Source organism: Scyliorhinus torazame, chromosome 3 (genome assembly GCF_047496885.1).
Source record: "Scyliorhinus torazame isolate Kashiwa2021f chromosome 3, sScyTor2.1, whole genome shotgun sequence".
NCBI lineage: Eukaryota > Metazoa > Chordata > Chondrichthyes > Carcharhiniformes > Scyliorhinidae > Scyliorhinus > Scyliorhinus torazame.
This window is the reverse complement of record NC_092709.1, coordinates 44,355,060-44,374,783: the sequence shown is the minus strand read 5'-3', so window position 1 is coordinate 44,374,783 and position 19,724 is coordinate 44,355,060. Positions and strand designations below refer to the sequence as shown.

The 19,724-nt window shown below is 46.7% G+C and overlaps 1 protein-coding gene across 1 annotated transcript in view; it reads right to left on the bottom strand.

Moving 5' to 3' along the window:
• The window catches only part of naa15a (N-alpha-acetyltransferase 15, NatA auxiliary subunit a), a 138,240-nt gene that overhangs the window by 75,150 nt on the left and 43,366 nt on the right, over nucleotides 1–19,724 (bottom strand). The window contains exons 3-5 of the mRNA XM_072495593.1: nucleotides 16,298–16,402; nucleotides 14,545–14,702; nucleotides 4,146–4,280 (exon numbers count right to left, since the gene is read on the bottom strand). Of these exons, the coding sequence (XP_072351694.1) occupies nucleotides 4,146–4,280; nucleotides 14,545–14,702; nucleotides 16,298–16,402 (398 nt within the window). The remainder of the gene's footprint in view (nucleotides 1–4,145; nucleotides 4,281–14,544; nucleotides 14,703–16,297; nucleotides 16,403–19,724) is intronic.

The window sequence follows — 19,724 nt, the reverse complement described above, 5'->3', positions numbered from 1 at the left end:
AGAAACATACACATCAAGGAAATGTTCTTGAATGCATTTCAGAAACTCTCTCTCCCCCCTTTCCACCCCCCCCCCCCCAAACGTGCCCTTTACGCTATTTCTATTTAAATCTACATGATTAAAAATTGAAATTTCTCATTAACACCACTCTAGTTTGTACACTTGCAATTGTTTCCTTGCAAATTCATTCCTCTAAACCTTGCAACAAATACATCCGGTTATGTAATACCTCTAATAGAGGTATCATTCCCTCCTTGACCCCTCCAAGGAATCTTCTCTTCCCAGCACTATTATATTCTCTTTAATCAACACTGACATTCCTCCTCTCTGTTCTTCCCCCTCAGACAAAAGAAAGGTATACAGAGGGGTTTCCCAAGGGTTCATTCTTGGATATATATTAATAACCACAGATCTCCCTCTTCTATGTGCTCTACAGTTGTGTGATTTACGTCATTCATGGTTTTCTCCCTTGCTTGATTGTGATGCACATGATCCTTCACTTTCCATAAAGCAAGCACCATCCTAAATATTTTGACAAGTATTAGATTATTCTCGATGTGTAGACACATAGCCTTTATTGGCATTCAAGAACTTTCTGGATTCCTCTAATTGTATGCATAGGAGAACATTTGATTTCACAGTTCCATACTGAGTTCTATGAACATGAAGAACCCATTACTTTATTACATTCAAATAGCCAATCTTGATTCAACGATTTGCAATAAAGAATGGAAGCTTATTAGCCTTAAGCTTTACAACCAGAGCCACTGACTGCAGCAAGGGACAAGTGAAAATTCTCTTCTGAACCATGGTGTGTCAATGGTAGTCAACTTGTTCCATTGCCTAGCTATATTGGTCCACTAGTTTACAGTCAAACTTTTAAGCAGAGACCCAAGTCAAAGCCTGGGCAATAACGATCAATAAAGGAAGACTTCAGGGCAACACGGTGGCACAGTGGTTAGCATTGCTGCCTACGGCGCTGAGGACCTGGGTTCAAATCCCGGCCCTAGGTCACTGTCCGTGTGAGTTTGCACGTTCTCCCCGTGTCTGCGTGAGTTTCACCCCCACAACCCAAAGACGTACAGGATAGGCGGATTGGCCACGCTAAATTGCCCCTTAATTGGAAAAAATAATTGAGTACTCTAAATTTATTTTAAAAAATAAAAAAAAGGAAGACTTCTATTAATAGAACGCCTTTCATGAGCAACATCTCAATACACTTTTACATCAAATTCAGTACTTTTGTCATTCAGTCACTGTCACAATACAGGAAAATAATGATTTACAGGAAAATTAACAATCTTCATGGGACTGGTGGTGTCAGTACAGAAGATATTTAATGCTCATTGCTAATTTTGAGAGCTATTCTTTACAAAAATGGTGAAGAATCAGAAAACATTGACTTGGTGATTCTATTCGGCAAGGAAGGCATTCTGGAGCTTAAAGAAGCCATGTCCCAAGGGTTAAAACCAGTACAGCATAACCAGATATATGGAAAGACCTCTCTTTAAAATGGATCTGAAATTAGACTTCTCTTTTCCAAATTTAAGAATATAATTCACAGACAAGGAGAAACAATTAAGGGAAACAAAATCAGTTATCAGATCAAAGACAATCAACAAGTAGACCACTGCAGTAGCATTGGCAAAAGTGGATCATTAAGGGTTTTTATCTTCTTTCATGGGATTTGAGCATCGCTACCACGGTCAGCATTTGTTATCCATCCCTAATTCCACGGAAAAAGGTAGTGGTACGTCATCATTTCAAACCACTGCAGTTAATTTGTTGTAGGTGCACCCATGGTGCTGTCAGCAAGGGAGATCCAGGATTTAAACCTCGTGATGGTGCAGAAACAGTCATATAGTTCCAAGTTAGGATAGTGTCAGGCTTGGAGAAGAACCTGCAGGTGATGGTGTTCTCATACATGTGCTGCCCTTGTCCTAGGTGGTGGAGGTCATGGTTTGAAAGGTGCTGTTAAAAAGGAGGCTTGGCATGTTGCTTCAGTGCATCTTGTATATGGTACACACTGCGGCCACCATGTGCTAGTGATGGATGAAGTGGGCTTTGTCCTGGACAACATCGAGCTTGAACGTTGTTAGACCTGTTCTCAGTCAAGTGGAGTAGTCCAATTCACTCCTGATTTGTGCCTTGTAGATGGTGAACAGGCTTTGGGGTGTTAAGAGCAGAGTTGCTCATGGCAGAATTTCCAGCCTCTGACCTGTTCATGTATGGCTGGTCCTGGTCAATGCTAACTGTCAGGCTGCTTATGGTGGGAGATTCAGTGATGGTAATGTTGTTGAACATCAAGGGGAAATGGTTAGATCTTTGTTGTAGATGGTCATTACCTCACACTTGTTTGACCCAAATGTTACTAGTCAGCTTTCAGCCCAAGTCTGAATGTTGTCCAGTCTTGCTGTATATGGACAAAGATTGCTTCAGTATTTGAGAATTCCCATATTTTACAAAAGCTGTGCATTTATCAGTGAACATCCTTAATTTTGATTCTACGATGGAGGGAAGGTCATTGACGAAGCAGCTGAAGATGGCTAGACCTAGGATACTACCCTGGGGAACCATCTTCCCCAATCATCTTCATGTTAGATAACACACCAGTGAGTGGAAAGTTTTTCCCATATCCCACTGACGTCAATTTTTCTAGGGCTCCTTGATGCTACAATCAGTCAAATGCATCATTGTCGTCTCACTCCTAGAATTCAACTCTTTTGTTCATGGTTGGACAAAGGCTGTAATGAGATATGGAGCAGAATGGCTCTGGCAAACTGTGCATCAGTGAGCAAGTTGTTGTTAAGTGCCAATTGATAGGAGTATCAACAGGATCTTGCATCACTTTGCTGATGATTGGGTATAGGCTGATGGAGTGTTACTGGTTCGATTGGGACTTTTTCTGCTTTATATGGACAGGATACACCTGGACAAATTTCTACATTGTCAGTGTTGAAATTTCGCTGGAGCAGTTTGGCTGGGGAGCATGAATACTTTTGGAGCACAAGTCTTCAGTACTACTGCCAGGATGCTGTCAGCAACCAGTGCTATATCCAATGCCGTCACACATTTCTTGAGAGCATATGACAAGAAAGAAATTGGCCGAAAGATTGCCACCTGTGATGCTGGAGGCCTCAAGAGGCCGAAATGCACCATCCACTCAGCAGTTCAAGCTGAAGAGGGTTGTGAATGCTTCTGCCTTGTCTTTTGCACTATAAAGAACCATTGAAAATACCTCAGGAACTTAATTGATTCTGTGCAAAGACCGCCAACAGAGTTATGCGATTACTTTGAATCTGCCTTCAAACCTGCAGATCGTGCTCAAATGATTGCATAATGAAGTTTAGTCATTGGGGACTGGATAGTCTGGGGAACAGACAGGTATTCCAAATACTGCCAATATAAGTACAGCTTGAGTGATGCCTCTCTGATGTCAGGGTAAAGGAAACCATGAAATGCACCCAGAACATTCTAGATGGGAAGCAGAATAGCCAGAGGTCATGGTCAATATTGGAAACCACAAAGAAGGTAGGTAAGGTCTAATGTAATACAAATTCAGCAGCTAGGGAGGAAATTAAAGAGTAGAATCTCCACGGTAGTACTTCCGGATTATCCCTTTTATCACATGTTAATGTGTACGGGAGCACGTGAAACTGTGGCTGGAAAAATTATGGAGGGAAGGATTTGGATTCCTGAGGCATTGGGATCAGTTTTGGGGCACTATGGATCTTTAGATGGACCGTTTGCATCGCAACAGGGCTGAGAGAAATTTCTATGCAGGAAAATTAACTCGTGGGTAGAGTATCAGGACAAACTATTAGAGAGGAGATACAAGATGCAGAGAACTGGAAGAGACAACAGCATTAGATATGTGCAGGTCAAAAATATGATTGATCAAACAATGGGGAAACAGGAGGCAGATTAAGATGGATATGGAATGCATGTGGGTACATACACAGATCATGGTAATTAAGGTTGGTGAGATGCATGCACAAGAGATTATGAGAGACGTCAACAAGGAGAGGAATGGACACTTAATATTCCTGGCTACAATATAATCAGAAAAGATAGGGAAGGGAATCAAAGTTGCATGGTAGTATTGATCAAATTCTATCAAACTATGTTACAGCCATGAAGCATACCTGCTGAGTCTTTCTGAATTCTTCTAGAATTTTAGAAGCCATGTCATAATCTTCCAGTAAGTGGTATGCAATAGCATAGCCAATCCAGGAGGCTCGCTGAGCAGGGCGAAGCTGAAGTAACTGGTATCTTGTTTCCTGAAATATACCAAACAAATGAGGGCCCATGGCTTGTAATCATTAAATCAAATGAAACTGAAATTTAAAGAAAGTGATTGAAGTTTAAAAATGTTATAGCGCGATAGACACAGTGATGGTGTATAGTTTTGCTCTATATTTCAGGGTCGCGGTAGGTACAAGTGCAGCTGTCATCGTGCTTCTGCTGATAAATATCTTAAAGCTAATAAAGGTCATCGAACAGAAATAACTTTTTCTGTCCACAAATGATGCCCGATTTGCTGAGTTTTTCAGCTGTATTTTCAACATATTTCAGATCTCCAATATTCACAGTATTTTGCTTTTTGCCTTAAAACTATATGCCCACACCAAGTGCTTTCATTCAGCAGTAGTACTACAACTTGTTGGAGACGTAGGAAGAGCAAGTAATGTAAAATTTGAACACTGCATAGTAGAAAGACATAACATAGTTATGATCAAGCAGAAAAATACTTATCCAAACTTTAAGAGAACAAATCTCGATTAAAAGATTTGTGATGCATTGCTCCAATCTCTCCCATAAACAGGCCACAAATTTACTATTTCTCATGGGGCCAGTTTATTTTCGATCAGCAGAAAGAATCAAGAGGTTTGCGCAAAAGGTGCTGACAGTGACAGTGGTTCTGTTGCCAGGTTGACCATTTGGTTAAAAAAAACATTGTATGTACCCCAAAGCATGAAAAAAGATGGAGGGCACAGGTTATTTGTTAAAAACAGAGGATAAGCAAGTGCTTTAATGGATCCAAAATGTCTATCGCCCATCTATGAAAAATTCCCCCCTAAAGCCAAATCTAATAAATACTTAGACGATACCCATTCCTACAAGCAACTGGCAGTACAACGACTAGTTTCTTTGAGGCATGCAAATAAATAAATTTAAGTATCAAACTAATTCATATGACAATACTTCAGTTTAAATAAGGTGATTAATTATCAAATACATTGGCCCAAGGTTTGTAATAGTAAGCTATTCCAGAAGCTGTGCTGCTGCAGTCTCCTGATAATGCAATCAATTATAAATCAATAAATTGATGAGAACACCTCCATTCTTAGTCTTCGACTTGATGCAAAAATCCTTGAAAACGTTGCACTTTGAAATGAAGCATAACTATGTTTTTGCTGGCATTCCAAGTTCACAATTACTGCTACAGCTTTCTTCGCCCTGAATGAGTAATTTTTTGTTTATTTAAATTATTAATTCAACATTTTTTGTACTTTTCTTTTTAAAGCTTACAATCGGTGTGCATCCCAACAATTTATTTTGCGATCCGTAATTTTCCAATTAAAAGGGAACTTCCTGATTAACTGTCTGCGTGAATACGTCATTGTGATTGAAATAGTTACAAAATTAAAACTAACCATAAGCCACTGATGACTAATTTGAATCCAAAGCCTCAAGTAACCACTTGAACTGCAGTTCGAATGCAGAGATGGCTTTGATTTTGTCTGCTCTTAAGTACTTTGCAGTCATGGAAATGGCCAGTGATCGTGTGACCAGGGCTGCTCAAAGGTTTTGGAGAATTTGAAGGCAACTGCTGTTATGATAAGATGGCTATTTGAAGAGGATTGAGGGGTTTCAGATTAATTGAACAATTAGCATTTTTCCTCAGCCAAGTATTCTTCCCACGGTGGTCGACAGAGCCCTCAATCATGTCCAAACCATTTCTCACCCTTCTTCCCCCACCGCTCCCCCTCCTGGCCAGAACCACGATAGGGCTCCCCTTGCCCGCCCTTTCCACCCCACCAGCCTCCGTATTCTGCCATTTCCGCTAGCTCCAGCATAATCCCACCACTGAATACCCTCTCCTCTCACCTTTCACCATTCTGTAGGGACCGTTTCCCCTCATGAAACCCTGGCCCACTCCTCTATTACACTCAACACCTCATCCTCTTCCCACAGCATCTTCCCATGTAATCACATGATTCTGGTGAATCAGATATTTGGGATACATAGGACAGCAATAGTTACTCCAACACAAATCATGCCAGAAAAAAGTTTAGATTCAAGTTAGGCAAACATGTCTGATGATGTGAAAATTTCAATTGTAGGTCAAAGTCAAAAGTTATTGGAGAAAACCTCTCCTCCACGATGGGTCAGTATGTAGCCAGAGGTTTTGAAAGTTTGAACCAGAAAATTAGTTATCTTCTTTGGAATACCATCAGTTTAGTTTGGTTCGTGGATAATGAGAAAACAAGAAATGTATTAAGATTGTGTAGGATTCACACACCACAGAACCACTACAATGCAAAAGGAGGCCATTCAGCCCGTTGAGTTTACACCAACTCTCTGAAAGAGCATCCTACCTAGACCCACAACCCCATCCTATCCCCGTAACCCCATCTAACCTGCACACCTTGGGACACAAAGGGGCAATTTAGCATGGTCAATCCACCTAACCTGCTCTTCTTTGAGCTATGGAGGAAACCGGAGCACCCGGAGAAAACCCATGCCGACACGGGGAGAATGTGCAAACTCCGCAGTCACCCAGGGCCGGAACCGAACCCGGGCAGCACTGTGCCACCATTGTTATCCCACATTGGGCTGAATTTTATTGGGGAGGGGGGGGGGGGGCGTGCGTGCGATCGGCAAAGGGTAGCCCCAAAATAGCCTTCTCATCAGTAATCATTTCTGGTTAAAAATCAGACATTCCGCTACTGCCCTATCTACACTAAACGTATTTGGTCTGAGCAGCGTAGCATTAGGGTCAATAGAATGGATTAAACAGCTTAATTGACCCATAACTGTTTGTTTTAATATGGTGGGCAGGCCTCATACTATGATGAGGAGCTCCGGGGTGGGCAGGAAGGTGGTGAATGGGGCCCACCCATTTTACATGCCCCTCCCTTGTGGGAATTATGCCTGCCAAGGGTTTGTAAAATTAAGCCCCTTGTAACTTCTTCCACTATGGAAGGTGGAGTGTAAAGCACCCTCTTGTGGTTATTTGTAAGTTTACGTATATACAGCAAAACTGATTATGGGTTGTTACTAGCAGCCATATTGTCTACAGGAGTGATTTTGTCTGTAAAGATGTGACGCTAACCAAGATAAAGAATATTTAAGATTTCTGCATTTTATCGGTATTGTACAACTTTTATTTAATATGCAGCAAAAAGAGCCCACAAACCATGAAGCTGTAGAAGATTGTTTAAAAAGATTCAATATAGCCTTTTCTCACTTTTTCATGCAGCTATCAGCAACACTAAATGAGTTTTCAGAAGGGCGGCACGGTGGCACAGTGGTTAGCGCTGCTGCCTACGGTGCTGCGGACCGGTTTGATCCCGGCCCCGGATCACTGTCTGTGAGGAGTTTGCATATTCTCCCAGTGTCTGCGTGGGTTTCACCCCCACAACACAAAACGTGCAGTGTATGTATATTGGCCATGCTAGATTGCCCCTTAATTGGGAAAATAATTGATTGGGTAGTCAAAATTTATATTATTTTTTTTTTTTTATAATGTGTTTTCAGACAGAAATTAAATGTGTTTGAATTGGTTCGCAAAGAAGCTAAGCTAATTGAAGTTAAACGGCAAGTTTTTAAAAATGTATTCATCCAGGGGATGTGGGCATCACTGGCAAGGCCAGCATTGATTGCCCATCCGAATTGCCCTTGTACAGGTGGTTAGCACTGCTGCCTCACAGCGCCAGGGATGCGGGTTCAATTCTGACCTCAGGTTACTATCCGTGTGTAGTTTGCACTTTTCCCAGTGTCTGCGTGGACCTCACCCCCACAACCCAAAGATGGGCAGGGTAGGCAAACTGGCCACGCTAAATTGCACCGGAATTGGGGGGAAAAAGGAACTGGATACTTTACATTTTTTTTTTTAAAAGAGGAAATGTACAGAGGAAAGCCTAGCCTGTCGCCAGTTAGAAAATAAGTTGATTAAAAAGAATTTGCCGGACTTCCGGTTGCGGCTATGCAGAGCTAAGTCGCACATTCGGCGGCTCCCGCACAAATGGACTTTTAGGCTCTTTTCAGGGCCCCCAACGGCACTTTTTCGACGTTTCCCGGTGTGGGAAGGAGTTTATAACAGCTCCCCATCAGTATATGGCTTCTACTAGGAGTGGGGCGACAGAAAAGGTGGTGGTGGACCCGAAGAAGGTGCGAGGGAGGAAGAACAAAATGGCGGCGGGCGGAGACCAGGCAGCGTGGATGCAGTGGGCGGAGGAGCAGCAGGAGGGTATCCAGCGCTGCTTCAGAGAGATTAAAACGGACCTGCTGGAGCCGATGAAGGCTTCTATTGATAAGCTGCTGGAGACACAGACGGCCCAGGAGGTGGCGATCCGCGACGCTCGACAAAAGATCTCTGACAATGAGGACGAGACCTTAGGCCTGGCGGTAAAGGGGGAGGCGCATGAGGCGATCCACAAGAAATGGCAGGAGCGGTTCGAGATGGAGAATCGGTCGAGGCGGAAGAATCTGCGGATTCTGGGCCTCCTGGACGTGGGGGCCTATGTGGTCACCATGTTGAACTCACTGATGGGAGCGGGGTCCTTCCAGGGGCCCCTGGAGCTGGAAGGGGCCCGTAGAGTGCTGGCGAGGACGCCCAAGGCTAACGAGCCTCCGCAGGCGGTGCTGGTGAGGTTCCATCGGTTCGTCGATCGGGAGTGTGTGCTCAGGTGGGCCAAGAAGGAGGAGAGCAGCAGGTGGGAGAACGCGGAGGTTCGAATATATCAGGACTGGAGTGCGGAGGTGGCGAAGAGGGCCGGGTACAATCAATCGAAGGCGCTCCTGCACAGGAAGGGGCTGAAGTTTGGCATGTTGCAGCCGGCTCGACTGTGGGTTACCTACAAGGACCGGCACCATTATTTTGAGTCTCCAGGAGGAGTGGGCCTTTGTTCAGGCCGAGAAGTTGGACACAGATTGAGGGTCAGGATGGGCGATTGGGGACTGCGGTTGATATGTTATGTATTTTTTTTTTCGAGGGGGGGGGGGGGGGGGGGGCCTTTGCATTGCTCCGGGTTTCTTTTTCTCTGTGTTTTTCTCTTTCGGGTCGGTGAGGGTAGATGGGGCGGGTTGGGCACTGTTTTGGTTGGGTTGATCGGGGGGTCTCTTGGAGGGGGGTAGGTAAACGGAACAGTGGGGGTGGACGGTGGTGAGATGGAGCCCCGCGGGGGAGGGGACCGGGCCTGTAAAAGGAGCTGCGTCAGAGTTGGCAGGGACTGGTAGGTGGAAAGCCCTGCGCTGAAGGCTGGAGGGGCGGGGAAGCGAAGGTTGTTTCCCGCGCTGAGAACGGAAGGGGGAGGGGTAGAGCCTATGGATGGGGAACGGGAGAGGTGGGTGTGCCACACAATGGGAGGAGTCGAAGGAGAGGCGGGAGTCAGCTGACTTGCGGAAGTGCAATGGGGGGACTCAATCAGCTAGGATGGGATAGAGTTGCTGCTGCTAAGGTCAAGGTGGAGCTGGAGCGAGTGGGGGGGGTCGAGACGGGGGTATGCCGCTGTGGGGAACGGGCCGGGTGTGGGGTGCGTGGCTGGCCGAGGAGGGGTCAAGGCTAGTCGGCGGGGGAGGGGGCGGGTAGCCCCCTGATCCGGCTGATAACCTGGAATGTAAGGGGACTGAATGGGCCGGTTAAGCGGGCCCGTGTGTTCACACACCTGAAGGTGACAGACCAGGCAAGATTGAGGAAAGGGTGGGTAGGTCAGGTGTTTCACTCGGGGCTGGATGCCAAAAATCGAGGGGCGGCGATTTTGGTGGGAAAGAAGGTGTCATTCGAGGCGTCGAGCATTGTGGCAGATAATGGCGGTAGGTACATAATGGTAAGTGGTAAGTTGCAGGGAGAGAGGGTGGTACTGGTCAATGTGTATGCCCCGAAATGGGACGATGCGGGTTTTATGCGGCGTATGTTGGGTCGGATCCCAGACTTGGAAGTGGGGGGCCTGATAATGGGGGGAGACTTTAACACGATGCTGGATCCGGCACTGGATCGCTCCAGGTCTAGGACGGGTAGGAAGCCGGCGGCGGCTAGAATGCTGAGGGGGTTTATGGACCAGATGGGGAGGGGTGGACCCTTGGAGATTTGCAAGGCCGGGGGCTAGGGAATTTTCATTCTTCTCACATGTCCATAAGGCTTATTCCCGGATCGACTTGTTCATTTTGAGTAGGGCGCTGATAGCGAGAGTAGAGGATACTGAGTATTCGGCAATAGCTATTTTGGACCACACCACGCATTGGGTGGACTTGGAGATGGGGGAGGAGAGGGACCAGCGCCTGCTGTGGCGCTTGGAGGTGGGTCTGTTGGCGGAAGAGGAGGTGAGCGAGCGGGTCCGAGGAAGTATAGAGAGGTACTTGGAGACCAACGACAACGGGGAGGTCCGAATGGGGATGGTATGGGAGGCACTGAAGGCGATGGTGAGGGGAGAGCTGATCTCCATTAGGGCCCACAAGGAGCGGAGGGAGAGGGAGAGGCTGGTGGGAGAGATGGTGTGGGTAGACAGGAGGTATGCGGAGGAGCTTGAGGAAGGATTGTTGAGGAAGAGGCATAGCCTCCAGGCCGAATTCGACCTGGTGACCACCAGGAAGGTGGAGGTGCAGTGGAGGAAGGCCCAGGGGGCGATCTAAGAGTATGGGGAAAAGGCAAGCCGGATGCTGGCGCATCAGCTTCGGGCGCGGGACGCAGCCAAGGAGATTGGGGGAGTTAAGGACAGGGGAGGGAGTGTGGTGCGGGGTGGGGTTGGCATCAATGGGGTCTTCAGGGACTTTTACGAGGAATTGGACCGATCCGAGCCCCCACGGGAGGAGGGAGGGATGGGCCGCGTCCTGGACCAATTGAGGTTTCCAAAGGTGGAAGAGATACTGGTGGCGGGACTGGGGGCCCCGATTGGGCTGGAGGAGCTGATCAAAGGGATAGGAAGCATGCAGGCGGAGACGGCACCGGGGCCAGACGGTTTCCCGGTCGAATTCTATTAAAAATATATGGACCTATTGGGCCCGCTGTTAGTCAGGACCTTTAATGAGGCGGCGGGGGGGGGGCTTTGCCCCCGACGATGTCCCGGGCACTGGTCTCCTTGATCCTGAAGCGGGCCAAGGATCCCCTGCAATGTGGGTCTTACAGACCGATTTCCTTGCTAAATGTAGATGCCAAGGTGCTGGCGAAGGTCTTAGCCACGAGGATTGAGTGCCGCAGATCATCCATGAAGACCAGACGGGGTTTGTGAAGGGGAGACAGTTGAACGCGAATGTGCGGAGGCTTTTGAACGTCATCATAATGCCGGCGAGGGAGGGGGAAGCGGAGATAGTGGTGGCGATGGACGCTGAGAAAGCCTTCGATAGGGTAGAGTGGGGGTACCTGTGGGAGGTGCTGAAGAGGTTCGGGTTTGGGGTGGGGTTTGTCAGGTGGGTTAGGCTGTTGTATGAGGTCCCGATGGCGAGTGTGGCCACAAACAAGAGGTCCGAGTACTTTCGGTTGCACCGAGGGACGAGACAGGGGTGTCCCCTGTCCCCCCTGCTCTTCGCACTGGCGATTGAACCCCTGGCTATGGCACTGAGGGAGTCAAGGAACTGGAGGGGGTTGGTGCGGGGTGGGGAGGAGTTATAGGGTGTCGCTTTATGCGGACGACCTGCTGCTGTATGTGGCGAACCCGGTGGGAGGAATGCCGGAGGTAATGAGGATTCATGGGGAATTCGGGGACTTTTCGGGGTACAAGCACAATATGGGGAAGAGCGAGCTGTTCGTAGTTCATCCAGGGGACCAGGAGAGGGGGATTGGCGAGCTCCCACTAAAAAGGGCAGAGAGGAGCTTCAAGTATTTGGGAGTCCAGGTGGCCAGGGAGCTGGGGGGCCCTGCATAGGCTTAACTTTACAAGGCTGGTGGAGCAAATGGAGGAGGAGTTCAATAGGTGGGACGCGTTGCCGCGGTCCTTGGCGGGTAGGGTGCAGTCAATCAAAATGACGGTGCTCCCAAGGTTTTTGTTCCTGTTCCAGTGCCTCCCAGTGTTTATCCCAAAGGCTTTTTTCAGGCGGGTTAACAGGAGTATAATGGGGTTTGTGTGGACACGAGGGACTCCGAGGGTGAGAAGGATGTTCCTGGAGCGGAGTAGAGATAGATGCTGCCCAACCTCGGTGGGTACTACTGGGCCGCCAATGCGACGATGGTGCGCAAGTGGGTGATGGAGGGGGAGGGGACTGCATGGAAGAGGCTGGAGACGGCGTCTTGTGTGGGTACGAGTCTGCGGGGCGCTGCCAACGGCACCGCTGCCGCTCCCTCCAAGGAGGTATACCACGAGCCCGATGGTGGTGGCTGCCCTCAAAATTTGGGGGCAGTGGAGGCGGCATAGGGGGGAAGTTGGGGCCTCGGCGTGGACCCCAATACAGGGGAACCACTCGGTGGTGAAGGTAAAAGGTCAGTGGGAGGAGGAGTTGGGAAAGGAAATCGAGGAAGGGACGTGGGCAGATGCCCTGGGGAGGGTGGCCTCTTCCTCATCGTGCGCGAGGCTCAGCCTCATACAGTTTAAGGTGCTGCACAGGGCACACATGACCAGGACAAGAATGAGCCGGTGTTTTGGGGGTGAGGACAGGTGTTAGGTGCTCAGGGAGCCCAGCAAATCACACCCATATGTTGTGGGCATGCCCAGCGCTGGAGGAATTTTGGAAGGGCGTAGCAAGGACGGTGTCGAGGGTGGTAGGATCCAGGGTCAAACCAGGCTGGGGGCTCGCAATATTTGGGGTGGCAGAGGAGCCGGGAGTGCAGGAGGCGAAAGAGGCCGATATTCTGGCCTTTGCGTCCCTGGTAGCCCGGCGAAGGGTTCTCCTTCAGTGGAAAGATGTGAGGCCCCCAAGCGTGGAATCCTGGATCAGCGATATGGCAGGGTTCATTAAATTGGAGGGTGAAATTTGCCTTGAGAGGGTCGTTACAAGGGTTCTTTAGGCGGTGGCTAGGCAGTGGCAACCGTTCTTAGACTTTTTGGCAGAACGATAGACATTGGTCAATGGCAGCAGCAGCAGCTCGGGGGGGGTGGGGGGTGTAGTTTATTATCGTTTTTGTTATTTACACTGAAGGGTCTGAGGGGGCGTATACACTGGGGTGTTAAGTCGGGGTGCTAATGTTAATTTATTATTTATGTAGAGAGGGGAGGGATATGGGGGGTTGCTTTTCTAGATTGTGTTTTGTACTTAATCCTGTTGGGTTCTTTTTTTTCTCATTTAGTTATTGATATTTTATGAAAACCTTTAATAAAAATTATTTTTTTTAAAAAAAAGAATTTGCCAGAATGTACTCAGTTTCTAGCGGATCTATCCAAATCTTTGCTTTGAAACAAGGAAGAAGTTTAGATGTTGCAGGCTTCAAACCAGCCCTAAAATGGTATTCAAGTTTCATGAAGAGAAACAATTTTATACTGCAATAGAAGATAAAGATTTCAGTGTCTCCCAGCAGTGGTTTATAATCAAACTTCCGACAAAAGAATGGATACAGATTTGATTTGTACTGGGAATGAGGGCGAGACTCACATTAATGTTGACATGCCAGCCAAATGGTGAGCAAAGTTGAAATGTTCGTGCAGACGACTGGCCATGAAAATAAAATGAAATGAAAGAATTCAAAGGTATATTTGACGAATTCAATGTACATGGAAGTTAAAACTCACAAATATTGATACTTTTAGGCCCCTTTTGCACTACTTTTGAGATTTGGAAGTGGAATTGGCAGGAACAGTTTCCAACCTGGCAATTCTGCAACAGCAAGATGATGGAAGAGCGAGGAATTCAACTCCTTAAAATATTATCCGTGTAGAAGTCAAGCCCCTACCCTTTGATTAAATATGTGGTCTTTAAAACTCTACCTTTGCACAAGGCGACAGGGCGGCACAGTAGTTAGCACTGCTGCCTCACAGCACCAGGGACCGGGGTGCAATTCCGGCCTCGGGTGGCTGTGTGGAGTTTGCACTTTCTCCCAGAGTGTTTCCTCCGTGTGCTCCAGTTTCTTCCCAGTCTAAAGATGTGCTGGTTAGGTGGATTGGCCATGCTAAATTGCCCCTCAGATTCCAAAAAGTTAGGTGGGGTTACTGGGATAGGGTGGAGGCATGAGCTTAGGTAGGGTGCTTACAGTGGGTTGGTGTCGACACGATGGGCCGAATGGTCTTCTTCTGCACTGTAAACGCGATGAATCCAAGTATATACTGTATCACAACGACATAGCTCTTGTCTATTACCGTGGATGGGAATTTACTAGTCAGTACACTTGAACGCAAAGTCTGTTCAAGGAAAAGCACATTCACAGTGCATCTCTCACTCGAACCATCAAGCACTCACCCTGTAGCCCTCAAGGTCACGCATCTGAATCTGTAGAAGTGAAAGATCTCTCAAAATCTGAAGATTGTCTTTGTCCCATTTTAGAGCATTCCGGTAGCATTTGATGGCTTCATCATATTTCTTGTCAGATCTCTGAAGGAGACCATACACATGCCAACCTAGGTTATCGTCAAGAAAAACAGCACTTGCAATTTTCACAAGTTCCTATTTGCAAAGACACCATATTCTTATGTGGTTCAATATTAATTTTATTCAGGTGCAATTTTCCTTTGGTGCACAATTCTTCTCAAGTTTTACAACTTATGAACTCTACGAAAGACAACGATAGTCTTAAACCACAGGAAGAAACGGCACCGGGACGACTCAATACAAACAAATGAATCGGCATCCTGTTATTACATTCATCATGTTTAGTGTTGAATGTTATTAGGCTAGTGACTGGGTTTGTAATCTACAATGAATTCAACAAATTGAATCGTCAAAAGCAATCAAGTTACAATAATCTGCATTATCAGCATGCTGCAAGGACTGTCTGCCAATTTGGAAAGAATCAGCAGCTCATCCCCCTCAAGCTTCTTGCCCTTTTGTGTAACTGAATCAGGATTTGTTGGATTTTAGATGCAGCTCATTCTCAGTATATGAAATATGCAGAAAAAAACTATGCACAATTCTGAATAGTGCAGCATTTTGTTTTTGAATTTAATTACAGTTAAACAGTCTAGACCAGAACTGCTCCTTTGCAAAATAGCCAATCTTCTCACTGAGGCATTGCAGCAGCATCGGGAAATTAGCATTAATGAATTCAGAACAGTAAAAGTGAAGCTTGCAATGAGTGTAATGAACAAATATTTCGGTATAGTTTGACACTCATTTTTTATGGAATGGTGTGAGGTGGCTATTTTTGATAGTGTGTAAATTTACAACAGGTTTAATTACTCATCAGAATTAAGCAATGCAGGGCAGCACGGTGGCGCAATGGTTAGCACTACTGCCTCACGGCGCAGAGGTCCCAGGTTCGATCTCGGCTCTGGGTCACTGTCCATGTGAAGTTTGCACATTCTCCCTGTGTTTGCGTGGGTTTTGCCCCCACAATCCAAAAGATGTGGAGGCTAGGTGGATTGGCCATGCTAAATTGGCCCTTAATAGGAAAAAAATGAATTGGGAGCTCTAAATTTATTTTAAAAAAGAATTAAGCAATGCCGACTTGAAAAAAAGTGTCTCACAGAAGCAATACTCATCCTACACAAGCTTAAAAACATAGGAACTTGAGTAGGCCATTCAGACCCAAGAGAGTGTTTTGCCATTCAGACCCAAGAGAGTGTTTTGCCATTCAGACCCAAGAGAGTGTTCTGCCAATATAACGGTCACAAATATACAAAGACCCTGCTTTTCACTCTGGCATGCGGCTGTAGAAAGGAGACACAGTCTATTTTGACTCCTGTGTCTTGATGCCAGTTCATTCCTGGCTAGAATGTGTAAAGAAAAAAGACAGAATCATGCAGCATGGGAGACCACCCCAAAACATGGTAGGTGTTGGGATGGAGCACGAGGGGAAAAGAATCCAACCACGAGGAGCGTTTCACTCTGCCAAGAAAAACATATTTTTCAGTCCCTTTTCATCTCAATGTACTTGACTCCCAATGAAGATAGTTGGATCTGTGTCTTGTGAATAGCTTGATGATGTTGTAACGTGCAGATCATTTGATCTATTTGCAGTGTCTTGTGTTAAGAAAAACCTGCTTAAAAAGGATACAGACATGACTCTTCAGGTCATTTCGAAGGCCTCGCCGCACATACTCGTATGCTTCTTCCTTCTTTCCCAAGCAGTTTAGAGTCAAACCTTTCATCGCCAGGGTCTCTGTAAAATTAGAAATAAAATGTACGACATATGGAGTAACGGATTTGATAATTTTGTTACAAATTCACAGCAGTGCTATTGTTCAAAGCACACACCATAATTTAGAGTGGAAAAACATACTAGTATGCATTTTTTCTTCCCATATTCACCAACCCAGATATGTTATTTTCCCACAACTTTAAAATTTCTCAACTATGAACCGTATCCCAGAGAGTGGATCAGCCATCCAGCAACCTTATCTCATTTTCTGGCACTCTTAAATCCTCTGCTAGATGAGGAAAATGGATCTTCAGTTCTTTACTCTGGCATATTACATTGCCTCCACCTACCCTAGAGTCAGGAATGACATGGGAAACGGAGTTAATTATGTCACTTGCTGATACCTGATCAAGCCTAATCCAAATGTAAGTTTTTCAAAAAGCATACCAAGCTCATCTTGTAAGCATTATTGCTGAGCAATTAAATTTTAACAGGACTATAGTTTGTAAGCAGTAGCTTCCTTCAGGTGGCAATGTTGACTGTGGTAACTATTCACTGTAAACGGCAACAATCTCATCAGAATGTGTTACGCCATGATGTAAGTGGTCGCGCATTCGGTGGCTCACACACGATGCAGAGCCATTCAGACCCGAACACCTGTACACGCAGGAGAATGCAATGTGGAAAAGAAACGGAGCAGTGAGGAATCGTCTTTAGCAAAGGGGCATGTTGAAATCTTCCCAAACAAGAAGCGCATCTTTAAGGAGCACCAAACAGACCAGGAATGTTCTTGAAGAAAAATTAAAATGGCGGCAGACTCCGAGGCAGCACTACCAGCACAATGGTCAACTGAACAACTGGTCGGCATTTTAACGTAGAAATTCCTGCAAGAGGTGTGAAACCTCGGAGGACCTGGCCACGGTGGCGAACGCAATTCAGGCAGCCATTGAGTGAGTTGAACAGAGGCTCGAGGCCCAGGAAGCATTGGTTCAAAAGATGGAATAGTTGGTGGCTGACCACGAGGGCCGGCTGGCCTCATTGAAGGCAGATTGGTAGCGGAGAGCCAGAAGAGGCTGGAAGAGAAGGTGGATGATTTAGAGAATCATCCACCTGGGGAGACGGTGGCGTAGTGGTATTGTCACTGGACTAGTAAACCAGAGACCCAGAGTAATGATCTGGGGGCGCAGGTTCAAATCCCACTACTGCAGATGGTGAAATTTGAATTAAATTTTGAAAAAATGTGGAATTAAAAGCCTAATGATGACCATGAAATCATTGTCGATTGTTGTAAAAACCCATCTGGTTCACTAATGTCCTTTAGGGAATGAAATCTGCCATCCTTACCGGGTCTAACCTACATGTGACTCCAGACCCACAGCAATGTGGTTGACTCTTAACTGCCCCTCAAGAGAAATATAGGGATGGGCAATAAATGCTGGCACAGCCTGCACTGCCCACGTCCCATGAATGAATGTTAAAAAAAAAATCAAGAGGTGGCAGAATCTCTGAGGCAGGGCTACCAGATCGAGGCTTCGCAAATATGTGGCGCAAATGTTTGAAAAGCTGCTGGAAGAGGAGGCCTTCGATTGACTCCTCGAAGTGGACCGAGTGCACAGGGCAACACAGAGAAATCTGAAGGTGGGTGAGCAGCCAGAGTGATGGTGGTAGATTACGATTACGTAGGTTCCGAGACAAAGAGAAACTTCTACAATGGGCGAAGTAAGTGAAGAAGTGTACCTGGAAAGGGAACAAGATCTGAATTTACCCGGATTTGGGTGCAGAGTTGGCTGAACGAAGGGACGGGTTTAGCAGGGTTAAAGTGGCACAAGGAAGGTGTGACATTTGGGGTATATGAACATTCCGGAAGAGGCAAGCAACTTTTTGCAGGACCACAGGGTTGGAGATTTGTAAATATTTTGGACTGAATTGATGCCAATATGATTGATGTTCCCGGGCGCCACGCGGTACAGTGGTTAGCACTGGGACTGCAGCGCTGAGGACCCGGGTTCGAATCCCAGTCCTGGGTCACTGTCCGTGTGGAGTTTGCACATTTTCCTCGAGTCTGCATGGGTTACACCCCCACAACCCTAAGATGTGTAGGTTAGGGGGTTGGCCACGCTAAATTGTCCCTTAATTGGAAAACAAAATAATTGGGTACTCAAATTTATTTTTAAAAAATGATTGATGTTCCTTTTTTTCTCTATGGTTCTTTTCTCTACCTATCTAATGTTTTGTGTTTGGGTTTGCATGGGGAGAGGTATGGAAGGGGAGGTGGGGATATTACGCTTTGGGCCTTGGGAGTAGCAAGAGAGGCTAGTTAACTGATGCGATGTGGAGGGGTAAAATGACGATGGGACTGTTGCAGTTCCATTATATTAATAATAATCTTTATTAGTATCACAAGTAGGCTTACATTAACACTGCAATGACGTTACCGTGAAAAATCCCTAGGTTGCGACACTCCGGTACTTGTTTGGGTACACGGAGGGAGAATTCAGAATGTCCCATTCCCACCTAACCAGCGTGTATTTTGGGACTTGTGGGAGGAAACCTGGATGCAGACATGGGGAGAACATGCAGATTCCTCACAGTAACCCAAGTCGGGAATTGAAGTCGGGTCCCTGGCGATATGAATCAACAGTGCTAACCACTTGTGCTTGGCTTTGGGGGGGCTGACGTGGAGGGGGCCTGACTTGTAGGGAGCTGGTGCAGAGTAGATGCACGAGAAGGATTTTGATAAGCGGGAGGTTGGAGGGTGTCCTGGAGGGGCGACGTGGAGTTCATGAGGCGGGCTCTGGCTAAGATTCTGGACTTGGACACGCACCAGTTGATCCTGGGAGGAGATTTCAATATGGTGCTGAACCCCAAGCTGGACCGGTCGTGCCCCAGACCCAGGAGGGTGTCGGTGATGACTTGGGAGCTGTTGGGATTTATCGAGCAAATGGTTAGGGTGGGCCCACGGTAATTCAAGAGCCTGGGGGCGAGATACCTCTCATTTTTCTCGCATGTACACAAGGAGTATTCCCGGATCGACTTTTTTGTCATGGACAAGATGTTGTTGACGGGAGTGATGAGGTTGGAATATTCGGCGATCATGGCGTCAGACCAAACGCTGCAATGGGTGGACTTGGGGGTAGAGGTTGGACGTGAGGCTACTGTCTGATTAAGGGGTCTGCGAGAGGATAGAGGGGGCCATTCAGAACCACGTGGACAAGAATAATAAGGGGGAGGTCTCCACAGGCATGGCATGGGAGACACTGAAAGCTGCGATTATAGGGGAGTTTATTCGATCCGGGCACACAAAAAGAGACGGCAGAGTGGACAGAGAGGCGGAGGCTGACAG